This window comes from Malaya genurostris, chromosome 1 (assembly GCF_030247185.1).
Source record: "Malaya genurostris strain Urasoe2022 chromosome 1, Malgen_1.1, whole genome shotgun sequence".
In the NCBI taxonomy this organism is placed as follows: domain Eukaryota; kingdom Metazoa; phylum Arthropoda; class Insecta; order Diptera; family Culicidae; genus Malaya; species Malaya genurostris.
The window spans coordinates 32,591,119-32,606,015 of record NC_080570.1 but is presented as its reverse complement, the minus strand read 5'-3'; the positions used below and the strand labels follow the sequence as shown (position 1 = coordinate 32,606,015).

At 19.9% G+C, this 14,897-nt stretch overlaps 1 protein-coding gene across 7 annotated transcripts in view; it reads right to left on the bottom strand.

Annotated features, from left to right (window-relative positions):
• LOC131436322 (peripheral plasma membrane protein CASK-like) overlaps positions 1-11,598 on the bottom strand; it is a 741,277-nt gene extending 729,679 nt beyond the window's left edge. For 4 of the 7 annotated variants that reach the window (XM_058605005.1, XM_058605022.1, XM_058605013.1 and 1 more), the window contains exon 1: positions 9,526-11,596. In XM_058605005.1, the coding sequence (XP_058460988.1) occupies positions 9,526-9,584 (59 nt within the window). In that variant the 5' untranslated portion in view covers positions 9,585-11,596. Of the gene's footprint in view, positions 1-9,525 lie in introns of all 7 variants that reach the window. The other 3 variants (XM_058605039.1, XM_058604990.1, XM_058605030.1) reach the window with 3 other exon arrangements.
• Positions 11,599-14,897: the final 3,299 nt, after the last annotated feature.

The window sequence follows — 14,897 nt, the reverse complement described above, 5'->3', positions numbered from 1 at the left end:
AGGACTTTTGTTGTCAGTCTGGTGGTTGCTGATTTTCGTCCGCCACCAGACATTCATGCCCACGAATACCGATGCATTATTACGTGTACGTACATACGTCCTTACGGGAACCGTACGATGGGAAGCGCTGGGACATGCGCCTTTGACACCAGTAGGACGCTTTTCTGTGACTGCTGCTCACTGCCGGGACCTGTCATCAGGCCAAGATTGCGAACCACCGAGTGTGTTTGTGTGCTGTTGTAACCATCGGCCAGGAATTAAAGTGCATGCATCAGCGAGATCTGTCGCATCGGTGGCCACGGTAACAACAGGGAAGGGACCAGTGTGCGGGGAAAACGGAACCGACCAAGCGGAACAACAGGCGAATAGGTGACTGAACCTTTAAACTATGTAATTGGACCGGTTCGCGTTTGTTAGCGTTTCGCCAGTGATCGAAGAAATGAATGCTCCGATTGAAACGAGCTTTGAATAGATTAGCGGGACGGGGCCACACTTCAATAGACCGCGAACACAGATATTCCAATTTGAATTTTATCTCAATCGAAATATGTAAAAAGCAATCTAGTGTAAGAATTGTGCCATGTGAGGAAATTCAGTTTTCAAGGAATGGTGACTTGGTGACGGAATTCTTAAATAGCTTAAAACATAGATGGCGTTTATAGAATAATAGCAAGTAGCTTAGAACGGATAATATTTGTTAGTTTTATGTACTTTTCATCATCGACTCTTCTGTAAAGAGCGATTCTACTTGAAACGTCGCACAGTGGGAAAAACGCGAGTTTATTCAATAATCCAGTTATAATAGTTAATCGTTTCCCAATTGCAAATTCTAGATTTTTTAATTCTTATCTGATTTCCTGTACGCTTATACGCTATACACTATTTCCAATCTTCCAATCAGTTTTTCATTGAGAATTGCTGAATATCTAAACTGAGTTTATAGTGAATTTCGTCATACCGGACAAAGTTTCTACGTGCTATTATTATAGTTACTATTTTATATATGTTTACACATTTTTAAAATTTGTTTTATCTTTTTTTTGGCTATACTTATAATTTAGACAATTTTCGGATTTTTTTGCATTTTTTTAATATATTTTCAATGTTCACTAGTTTCACTGTATAATTTATTATTAATTTGTTATTATTTACTCTTGTAATTCTTTCCATTCAATCGATTTACGCAAATTTTGCTACTGTTTTTGCCATTTAGCAGGTTTTGAAAATGTTTACCAATTTTGCATACTTTTTTGCTATTATTGATGCTGGTTTTGAAATTTTTGAACTTTTTGTTTTTTTCAACGCTAATTTTGATATGCTTTGAATTTCTGATAATTCGGTTAATTTTGCAACCTTTCTAATATTTGTTATTTTTAAGATCTCTGTAATATTTGTAACTTTTACATTTTTTTAAATTTTTCTGGCATCCACAGCTTTATAATTCTTATACGCTTTCAAAATTCTAGTTTTTTAAATTTTGTGACGTTTCTAATTTTTTATTATTATTAATAATTATACATAATTTTTATAATTTTTATAATTTTTATAATTTTTATAATTTTTATAATTTTTATAATTTTTATAATTTTTATAATTTTTATAATTTTTATAATTTCTATAATTTTTATAATTTTTATAATTTTTATAATTTTTATAATTTTTATAATTTTTATAATTTTTATAATTTTTATAATTTTTATAATTTTTATAATTTTTATAATTTTTATAATTTTTATAATTTTTATAATTTTTATAATTTTTATAATTTTTATAATTTTTATAATTTTTATAATTTTTATAATTTTTATAATTTTTATAATTTTTATAATTTTTATAATTTTTATAATTTTTATAATTTTTATAATTTTTATAATTTTTGTAATTTTTATAATTTTTATAATTTTTATAATTTTTATAATTTTTATAATTTTTATAATTTTTATAATTTTTATAATTTTTATAATTTTTATAATTTTTATAATTTTTATAATTTTTATAATTTTTATAATTTTTATAATTTTTATAATTTTTATAATTTTTATAATTTTTATAATTTTTATAATTTTTATAATTTTTATAATTTTTATAATTTTTATAATTTTTATAATTTTTATAATTTTTATAATTTTTATAATTTTTATAATTTTTATAATTTTTATAATTTTTATAATTTTTATAATTTTTATAATTTTTATAATTTTTATAATTTTTATAATTTTTATAATTTTTATAATTTTTATAATTTTTATAATTTTTATAATTTTTATAATTTTTATAATTTTTATAATTTTTATAATTTTTATAATTTTTATAATTTTTATAATTTTTATAATTTTTATAATTTTTATAATTTTTATAATTTTTATAATTTTTATAATTTTTATAATTTTTATAATTTTTATAATTTTTATAATTTTTATAATTTTTATAATTTTTATAATTTTTATAATTTTTATAATTTTTATAATTTTTATAATTTTTATAATTTTTATAATTTTTATAATTTTTATAATTTTTATAATTTTTATAATTTTTATTATTTTTATAATTTTTATAATTTTTATAATTTTTATAATTTTTATAATTTTTATAATTTTTATAATTTTTATAATTTTTATAATTTTTATAATTTTTATAATTTTTATAATTTTTATAATTTTTATAATTATTATAACTTTTATAATTTTTATAATTTTTAAAATTTTTATATTTTTTATAATTTTTATAATTTTTATAATTTTTATAATTTTTATAATTTTTATAATTTTTATAATTTTTATAATTTTTATAATTTTTTTAATTTTTATAATTTTTATAATTTTTATAATTTTTATAATTTTTATGATTTTTATAATTTTTATAATTTTTATAATTTTTATAATTTTTATAATTTTTATAATTTTTATAATTTTTATAATTTTTATAATTTTTATAATTTTTATAATTTTTATAATTTTTATAATTTTTATAATTTTTATTATTTTTATAATTTTTATAATTTTTATAATTTTTATAATTTTTATAATTTTTATAATTTTTATAATTTATATAATTTTTATAATTTATATAATTTTTATAATTTTTATAATTTGTATAATTTTTATAATTTTTATAATTTTTATAATTTTTATAATTTTTATAATTTTTATAATTTTTATAATTTTTATAATTTTTATAATTTTTATAATTTTTATAATTTTTATAATTTTTATAATTTTTATAATTTTTATAATTTTTATAATTTTTATAATTTTTATAATTTTTATAATTTTTATAATTTTTATAATTTTTATAATTTTTATAATTTTTATAATTTTTATAATTTTTATAATTTTTATAATTTTTATAATTTTTATAATTTTTATTATTTTTATAATTTTTATAATTTCTATAATTTTTATAATTTTTATAATTTTTATAATTTTTATAACTTAATTAATTATAATTTTTATAATTTTTATAATTTTTATAATTTTTATAATTTTTATAATTTTTATAATTTTTATAATTTTTATAATTTTTATAATTTTTATAATTTTTATAATTTTTATAATTTTTATAATTTTTATAATTTTTATAATTTTTATAATTTTTATAATTTTTATAATTTTTATAATTTTTATAATTTTTATAATTTTTAAAATTTATATAATTTTTATAATTTTTATAATTTTTATAATTTTTATAATTTGTATCATTTTTATAATTTTTATAATTTTTATAATTTTTATAATTTTTATAATTTTTATAATTTTTGGAATTTCTATAATTTTATAATTTTTATAATTTTTATAATTTTTATAATTTTTATAATTTTTATAATTTTTATAATTTTTATAATTTTTATAATTTTTATAATTTTTATAATTTTTATAATTTTTATAATTTTTATAATTTTTATAATTTTTATAATTTTTATAATTTTTATAATTTTTATAATTTTTATAATTTTTATAATTTCTATAATTTTTATAATTTTTATAATTTTTATAACTTTTATAATTTTTACAATTTTTATAATTTTTATAATTTTTATAATTCTTATAATTTTTATAATTTTTATAATTTTTATAATTTTTATAATTTTTATAATTTTTATAATTTTTATAATTTTTATAATTTTTATAATTTTTATAATTTTTATAATTTTTATAATTTTTATAATTTTTATAATTTTTATAATTTATATAATTTTTATAATTTTTATAATTTTTATAATTTTTATAATTTTTATAATTTTTATAATTTTTATAATTTTTATAATTTTTATAATTTTTATAATTCTTATAATTTTTATAATTTTTATAATTTTTATAATTTTTATAATTTTTATAATTTTTATAATTTTTATAATTTTTATAATTTTTATAATTTTTATAATTTTTATAATTTTTATAATTTTTATAATTTTTATAATTTTTATAATTTTTATAATTTTTATAATTTTTATAATTTTTATAATTTTTATAATTTTTATAATTTTTATAATTTTTATAATTTTTATAATTTTTATAATTTTTATAATTTTTATAATTTTTATAATTTTTATAATTTTTATAATTTTTATAATTTTTATAATTTTTATAATTTTTATAATTTTTATTATTTTTATAATTTTTATAATTTCTATAATTTTTATAATTTTTATAATTTTTATAATTTTTATAATTTTTATAATTTTTATAACTTAATTAATTATAATTTTTATAATTTTTATAATTTTTATAATTTTTATAATTTTTATAATTTTTATAATTTTTATAATTTTTATAATTTTTATAATTTTTATAATTTTTATAATTTTTATAATTTTTATAATTTTTATAATTTTTATAATTTTTATAATTTTTATAATTTTTATAATTTTTATAATTTTTATAATTTTTATAATTTTTATAATTTTTATAATTTTTATAATTTTTAAAATTTATATAATTTTTATAATTTTTATAATTTTTATAATTTTTATAATTTGTATAATTTTTATAATTTTTATAATTTTTATATTTTTTATAATTTTTATAATTTTTGGAATTTTTATAATTTTTATAATTTTTATAATTTTTATAATTTTTATAATTTTTATAATTTTTATAATTTTTATAATTTTTATAATTTTTATAATTTTTATAATTTTTATAATTTTTATAATTTTTATAATTTTTATAATTTTTATAATTTTTATAATTTTTATAATTTTTATAATTTTTATAATTTTTATAATTTTTATAATTTTTATAATTTTTATAATTTTTATAATTTTTATAATTTTTATAATTTTTATAATTTTTATAATTTTTATAATTTTTATAATTTTTATAATTTTTATAATTTTTATAATTTTTAAAATTTATATAATTTTTATAATTTTTATAATTTTTATAATTTTTATAATTTTTATAATTTGTATCATTTTTATAATTTTTATAATTTTTATAATTTTTATAATTTTTATAATTTTTATAATTTTTGGAATTTCTATAATTTTATAATTTTTATAATTTTTATAATTTTTATAATTTTTATAATTTTTATAATTTTTATAATTTTTATAATTTTTATAATTTTTATAATTTTTATAATTTTTATAATTTTTATAATTTTTATAATTTTTATAATTTTTATAATTTTTATAATTTTTATAATTTTTATAATTTCTATAATTTTTATAATTTTTATAATTTTTATAACTTTTATAATTTTTACAATTTTTATAATTTTTATAATTTTTATAATTCTTATAATTTTTATAATTTTTATAATTTTTATAATTTTTATAATTTTTATAATTTTTATAATTTTTATAATTTTTATAATTTTTATAATTTTTATAATTTTTATAATTTTTATAATTTTTATAATTTTTATAATTTTTATAATTTATATAATTTTTATAATTTTTATAATTTTTATAATTTTTATAATTTTTATAATTTTTATAATTTTTATAATTTTTATAATTTTTATAATTTTTATAATTCTTATAATTTTTATAATTTTTATAATTTTTATAATTTTTATAATTTTTATAATTTTTATAATTTTTATAATTTTTATAATTTTTATAATTTTTATAATTTTTATAATTTTTATAATTTTTATAATTTTTATAATTTTTATAATTTTTATAATTTTTATAATTTTTATAATTTTTATAATTTTTATAATTTTTATAATTTTTATAATTTTTATAATTTTTATAATTTTTATAATTTTTATAATTTTTATAATTTTTATAATTTTTATAATTTTTATAATTTTTATAATTTTTATTATTTTTATAATTTTTATAATTTCTATAATTTTTATAATTTTTATAATTTTTATAATTTTTATAATTTTTATAATTTTTATAACTTAATTAATTATAATTTTTATAATTTTTATAATTTTTATAATTTTTATAATTTTTATAATTTTTATAATTTTTATAATTTTTATAATTTTTATAATTTTTATAATTTTTATAATTTTTATAATTTTTATAATTTTTATAATTTTTATAATTTTTATAATTTTTATAATTTTTATAATTTTTATAATTTTTATAATTTTTATAATTTTTATAATTTTTATAATTTTTATAATTTTTATAATTTTTATAATTTTTATAATTTTTAAAATTTATATAATTTTTATAATTTTTATAATTTTTAATAATTTTTATAATTTGTATAATTTTTATAATTTTTATAATTTTTATATTTTTTATAATTTTTATAATTTTTGGAATTTTTATAATTTTTATTATTTTTATAATTTTTATAATTTTTATAATTTTTATAATTTTTATAATTTTTATAATTTTTATAATTTTTATAATTTTTATAATTTTTATAATTTTTATAATTTTTATAATTTTTATAATTTTTATAATTTTTATAATTTTTATAATTTTTATAATTTTTATAATTTTTATAATTTTTATAATTTTTATAATTTCTATAATTTTTATAACTTTTATAATTTTTACAATTTTTATAATTTTTATAATTTTTATAATTTTTATAATTCTTATAATTTTTATAATTTTTATAATTTTTATAATTTTTATAATTTTTATAATTTTTATAATTTTTATAATGTTTATAACTTTTATAATTTCTATAATTTTTATAATTTTTATAATATTTATAATTTTTATAATTTTTATAATTTTTATAATTTTTATAATTTTTATAATTTTTATAATTTTTATAATTTTTATAATTTTTATAACTTTTATAATTTTTATAATTTTTATAATTTTTATAATTTTTATAATTTTTATAATTTTTATAATTTTCATAATTTTTATGATTTTTATAATTTTTATAATTTTTATAATTTTTATAATTTTTATAATTTCTATAATTTTTATAATTTTTATAATTTTTATAATTTTTATAATTTTTATAATTTTTATAATTTTTATAATTTTTATAATTTTTATAATTTTTATAATTTTTATAATTTTTATAATTTTTATAATTTTTATAATTTTTATAATTTTTATAATTTTTATAATTTTTATAATTTTTATAATTTTTATAATTTTTATAATTTTTATAATTTTTATAATTTTTATAATTTTCATAATTTTTATAATTTTTATAATTTTTATAATTTTTATGATTTTTATAATTTTTATAATTTTTATAATTTTTATAATTTTTATAATTTTTATAATTTTTATAATTTTTATAATTTTTATAATTTTTATAATTTTTATAATTTTTATAATTTTTATAATTTTTATAATTTTTATAATTTTTATAATTTTTATAATTTTTATAATTTTTATAATTTTTATAATTTTTATAATTTTTATAATTTTTATAATTTTTATAATTTTTATAATTTTTATAATTTTTATAATTTTTATAATTTTTATAATTTTTATAATTTTTATAATTTTTATAATTTTTATAATTTTAATAATTTTTATAATTTTTATAATTTTTATAATTTTTATAATTTTAATAATTTTTATAATTTTTATAATTTTTATAATTTTTATAATTTTTATAATTTTTATAATTTTTATAATTTTTATAATTTTTATAATTTTTATAATTTTTATAATTTTTATAATTTTTATAATTTTTATAATTTTTATAATTTTTATAATTTTTATAATTTTTATAATTTTTATAATTTTTATAATTTTTATAATTTTTGTAATTTTCATAATTTTTATAATTTTTATAATTTTTATAATTTTTATAATTTTTATAATTTTTATAATTTTTATAATTTTTATAATTTTTATAATTTTTATAATTTTTAAAATTTTCATAATTTTTATAATTTTTATAATTTTTATAATTTTTATAATTTTTATAATTTTTATAATTTTTATAATTTCTATAATTTTTATAATTTTTATAATTTCTATAATTTGTATAATTTGTATAATTTTCATAATTTTTATAATTTTTATAATTTTTATAATTTTTATAATTTTGATAATTTTTATAATTTTTATAATTTTTGTAATTTTTATAATTTTTATAGTTTTTATAATTTTTACAATTTTTATAATTTTTATAATTTTTATAATTTTTATAATTTTTATAATTTTTATAATTTTTATAATTTTTATAATTTTTATAATTTTTATAATTTTTATAATTTTTATAATTTTTATAATTTTTATAATTTTTATAATTTTTATAATTTTTATAATTTTTATAATTTTTATAATTTTTATAATTTTTATAATTTTTATAATTTTTATAATTTTTATAATTTTTATAATTTTTATAATTTTTATAATTTTTATAATTTTTATAATTTTTATAATTTTTATAATTTCTATAATTTTTATAATTTTTATAATTTTTGTAATTTTTATTATTTTTAAAAGTTTCAAATTTATAAAAGTTTTCAAACTTTTTTTTCTGTTTTACAATATTTACAATAGCTATATTGTTTTCAATTTATGTCATTTTGACAATTTTCACAATTTTCGGATAGTTCTTCAGTGATGCACATAACCACCGTAAATAAACTTACGTTTCGTCTTAGATTCATCGGTACGTAGCAGTTTAAATTGAATTTAAATGGATTTTTTCTAGGTACGCTCTACGAACCGAAGCAACATGTGGCCGAGCGTTGTCATGGTGAAAAATTCTATTTTTTTTTTCATTTTTGTATTCGAGTACGTGTTTTGCTTGTTTCAAACGCATCAATCCCGTAATAATCTGTTGATATCGACTCGTTCGGCTGCCATTGAATTGCTAGACACTGCAGCTGCCGTGCAGTTCAATAGAACCTGTTGGTGCACGATTAAGGTTAAAGTTGCGAGAGCCAAGCCAAAAGAGTGGTTTCTCCCAATGAACCAAATTCCATCCAAGATGGATCCATGGAAATTGTAATTGTCTTAAGACAATTTTGTTTTTTTTTACCATAAATCGTTTATTATGCATACGAATCAAGCGCCGATACGCTAGTCAAACCAGAGTAACATTTTTTTTAAATATTATTTCCCCATAGGTTAGTATCTACGAGCTTAGCACAACCAATTTGGTTCAATCTACCTACCTTCCAATCACCTCGCAAAGCTCGTAAACGTCGTCGAACAAAATTTCGTCGTCAGCCATGATGATAACGCCTTTGGCTCTGTATATTCTATTTGTTTATCAATGCAAACAAGCACAGCGTTATCGTATATTCTGCTTTATGTTTACTGGTGTTGTTTGATTCGTTTGATTCTTTTTTTTCTGAATTCAACTCGCAACCTCACGTTTCACTACTTTACTCACGCACTTTTTCGCGAGAACCGATTTGTTATCAGCAACTATTTCGTTATGATTTAGATAATATTTATCTATGTTTATCAGATGTCATTAATACATTCTTTCCCATCCGGTAGGTCAATTCAACTTTTCGCAATATTCACAAACATTCAAGAACTGAAATTTTTATCGTAAATTTTTGCCCCCGATCCGACTCAACAATTCAATCGTGATTCAATGAACTGACCATCATTCCACACTGCCACCAAGTCGTAGCAATAAAGCAAAATTTCACTGCTCGTTTTTTTTTTTTTTTGCTTCTGGTTTCACGCACGGTTTCAGAGTTTGATCGACACTAGGTAAACAATTTTTTCCAGTGTAAATAAATCTTCAGCCAATCGCCGGTGATGCCGCCGCCGCCGCGGAGGCAAAAAACCAAAATCCGAAAACGTAATTATGGTAAAAATATAAACAACGAGATAATCTGGACCGTGCAGAGTCAGTTCCGTTTTGCCAACGTTTTTTTTTTCCTCCGCACGACTGGTTAATGCGCCAAGGGAACTAGGTCCTGATGGTGATTCGGTAGTTGGTAAGAACTTATCGGCAAGTGTGCCTCAGTTCTACCGCATAGGGTATTCCTTTGTTGTTCTGCAGTTGTAGTAGCAGAGTGGGTTCGCCACACCGACACCTGCGGAACGAGTCCTGGAGCCGGTGTGTCTGCTCAATCCGGATTCTACTGTAACACTGACCGAGAAAGCACGACACCGAAAAGACCGCAGCTTCCTGATCCTGCTGACGAATCGTTGCTAGGTTCAACACTGATTGTTTTCCACGGACGAGTTAGTCACTCACAAATACGCTGAACGAAACGCCGGGAAAATCACTCTCACCTGCTTCAAGTAGCACGTGCACTTACATATGCGCTCTTGAGTTGTTTACTGTATTCGATATCTCCGTGTGCGTCACTCACGCTCCAACTTCCTAGCCCTGCAAGGGGTGGTGTTTTTCCTGCCGTCTCACCAGAACGGGATCGCTTTTCTATATCTTACACTAACACACATACACACATACATGTACACCAACTGTCTGATAGGCTGCAATTCTGTCAAACTGTGTACTGCCTATTGATCAACTACCAGAATTTTCATAGCCAACTATAGATTTTCTTTTCGTTGATAGAACTCGACATAGAAGCGAATCAATGAAGCCAACACTGCATCAAACAATCGCAACACTGGTCTCGTCAGAATACCATTCGCCCTGAGCTAACTAGAGGGTGGGGCGATTTTTTTCCTCTACTTTTTCACTTCGACCCTGGAAAAATTCGTACCAAAAACTGTAGCTTACTGTTCTTCCCTTCTCTATCCAAGGCTATGGTCGAAAAACGCACTTTTCAATCTCGAAACTATCACTGACTATCATTCGAAGGCCAGAGTATCCGTCTGACTCAAATCACTTCAGTCCGAAAGCATTGCTACACCAAAAAAGTAATAGTTGTTTTACTTCCACCAGCGAATCTTCTGCGGAAACACGGAATAACTTGCTACCAATTGGTCAAAAAGCAAAAAAATTAGCCCGCACTGATTAGGACAGAAACTAGAACTCTTTACACTTTACACACGCCAAAGAAAAAGTACACACATCCCAAGCGCACCGGAGAAAATCCCCACAATACAGGAAGAAGCTGGATAACTGCTGCTGCCAATACTGCCTGCCTGTTTGCTAGGATGGCCCAAGATTCCCAATCGCGCTCTTGTTTGCCTCTCACCGCGACAAACCGTAATCTGGCCATGAACCAACCCATCGGTCACTCATTTTCACCAACCGACCAGATCCTGTGCTCAATCCTGTTGGGAGGCGAGAAGGTGTGACACTCATCAATACTCACTACAACCTGCCTGCAGCACAATCATTATCATTCATGGAACAGAACCAGCTCAAGTCTGTCACACACACACACCAGGTCACAATGAAAACAACCACTTTACACCCACTTCAAGCGAAAACCAGATCTTTGCTATAAGCGAACGTCCTTCGCAGAAAACGTATTGTTCCGCAAAGCGATATGCACTTCGGTTTAAAAACAACTGCGAAAATCTTGCTAGAATCTTGTAAGAATCCAACAATCAACGCCGAAATCAACTTTTGGGAGTGACAACACACCGCACGATACCGACAAACGACGATGGCTACGAATCTCGTGATGTAAATAAAGTGGGACAAAAACATGAGCGGGAGTGAAATGGGGCTCACAACAGCCCGGTGTGCAGCAAATGCTGGAGCGAGAAACAACCACAAGAAACGTCAGTTTGATAACAACATATGTACCAGAATGCAACCGACGGTTTGCGCATGACACATAGGAACGAAAATGCCTGGGGCGTAATTGGAGATAATTGGGGAATATAGAAGTCCAATAAGAATGGGTTTGTGTCTCGGATACTGAATGTGGTCTAGATCAGTGTATCTCAAACGTTTTTGGCTCAATGCTCATTTTGGATATATTATTCATTCTAATGCCCACCAAGTTAAAAAAATCAATTTTGGATGAATGCATTTACATTAAGCTTGATTGAATGCATTTACATTTTGCACCTAACTTGAATTAAAGCTACATTAAAGCTAAAGTGTTATCATTTTTTTTAATTTTTATATAGATCTGAGATAAAAATAGCAGACAATTTTATACAACCTATTAGTTTTCGCATGTAATTCCACATCCTTAAAAAATAGTTAGTGTCCGGATTTATATGGGAAGATTTCTATTAAAAATTATTTTCATATACAACCAAACAGAAATATCTAAATTTAAGATATCGTCAAATCTCGAATTGAAGTCCTTCTGAGGAAATTCTAGATTAGCGCAGTATTTCTCTGCAGATCTTCTTCGGTAGCCTGTCATTGGGGAAGATACGGTGATTATGTAATCTTCTGAAATCCCATATTGCGTTTAACCTTCAGAAGCTTCCATGTGAAGCTCAAAAGATGTTATCCTTATTGAATTGATCGCGTTGCAATTACAAGTAGACCTAGAGTATGCTTTGTCGCGCTCGACTTCAACAAGCGTGATGCCTACTGTTTAATTTTGATATTTGCTTCTCGGTTGTTAGTGTGTCAAAGTTTTGCTCGTGCATCTCTAAAATCCAAGCTACTCGCATGAAAAGTAGTAAGGGTAAGAAATGGATGAATGTGACCACACTAACTGTTATCAATGTAATAAAAGAATTTAGTAAGCGTTTGTCGACGGCCAGCAAGCCTGAATTGGGAGGAAAACGAATGCCAGATTTTGCGAAATCGTAGCAATAAGTGATTACAATCGTGCCTCGAATTGAATAAAAACTTGATGGAAGGAGTTAAACAAAAGACCCGGTTTTCGCACTTGCTATGAAGAAAGCAAGAGTAAATATTATTATTTCAAAATACTATTATTTCAAAATAGATAAAAGTGAAACTCTATAAGAGAGTTTATTAGTAAGTTAGTTCAATTAACTTCGGTTTTAATTTTAATGGTCGTTCGGCGCCGAGATAGTAAACTGCGATCGTTTAGAAATATGGTGTTAATTTAAATATGCACAGAAAGAAATTATGAATTCAACAGGTGACATAATTCTACACACGATACAATTTATAACTACTTAAATTTTCAAATGACGCAATATTTCATTCGTACAGAATTTCACTGGCTCCGAGTGTAGTTTGCACTCGGCTACCAAGTCCTACTGTTTGAATTTATATGTATCGAATAATCATTAAGCTGATATGTGCTTTTGTGGCTCAGTCGACTAACTGGTGTGCTTTGTGATCTAATATTTTCGGTTCAAGTCGCTCTGTTGCTGTCGATCTTTTGAATTTTATTCCATTCGATTTGAAGCCATGTAATTGTCAAATCACACAATTTTACATGGTCCCCGTGCGCAACAATTTTAAGGGGGCGGCAAAGTAATCCTTGGGACCTTTTTTTTTTGCTCGCCCAAGTCAGGATTCCGGATATGACGTTGCGCTTTGTTTTTTTTTTTGCTCACTAAACCAACGATGGGGGCGGCAAATCTTTTACTTTGCCTCGGGTGCCAAATTTCCTCGGTACGCCACTGGGCGAAGGGAAGCGAACGATAATCATTGGCGTTCGTGTCATTTTTCACATTCGAGCCAGTGCTTATCACCCTGATTCTGTATTTCATTCGAATCGGATTGTTTCAATCGAATACGAAATTTTGCATTCACTAGCTCGATCGAGTTCGAGTTTGCCATACAAAAGCATCACTCGATCGATTTACAGAATGCAAATTTTTACATTCGTTCGACAAAATCCGATTCGATCGAAATACAGAATGGGGTGAACAAAAGTAATTTTCATTGAGCCAAAATAGACGAAAATGACGAGAAATTAATGTCACTCTCAGCTTCGCTTGCAAACTAGGTATGAGAACGAAATCCATGTCCAGTCAATCACCCTCATTCTTGTTTACGGCCGTATGCGATACGTTCGAAAGTATATCAAATTCGTATTCCCGTTTACGTTCGAATCAATCACTATTTTAAACAGCGCACATGCATAAAAACAACGCCCATCCAACTTTAAACTATCAGTTCTGGTACAGATTTTAGTTGTAATTAAAAATCTTTGCTATCATTTGTTATTTGACTTGTTTTTTTCGCTGACTTTGTATCTTCATGCTTGCTTACGTCCGTATCGACCATACGACGAACACATGCTTTCGAACGAATGCGAAAAAGCCATTCTTGTTTTCACTCGAACGTGTACGTACGCGACTCCTGTGCAAAAGAAGAATCGGCAGCGCAGGTAGTTTTTTTTAGGAAGATTCCAAGCATCAAGGAAGTGACGAATGCTACATAATAAATAAATATCGTACTCAGGACCAATTTTATTCAACTCGGTAAATGAAATTTTCAAATTAAACTTCGTGCAAAATAAAAAAAAATAGTCCGATCAGTATTATCTGAGATAAATATGTTGCATTTTTCTTGCAATTTTGTCATGTTTTCGATAGTCTTCATATTTATTACATTGGTAAAATCATGCATTTAACATAAAATAAAGCATATTTGCCCATGGCGTATTTTCCAGTACCTAATGGATGTAAAATTTGATGCGTAAAAACTTGGAACCGCGCATATATTCGAAAGCTCGCCAGAAAAAAACAGTATTTTACTATACTG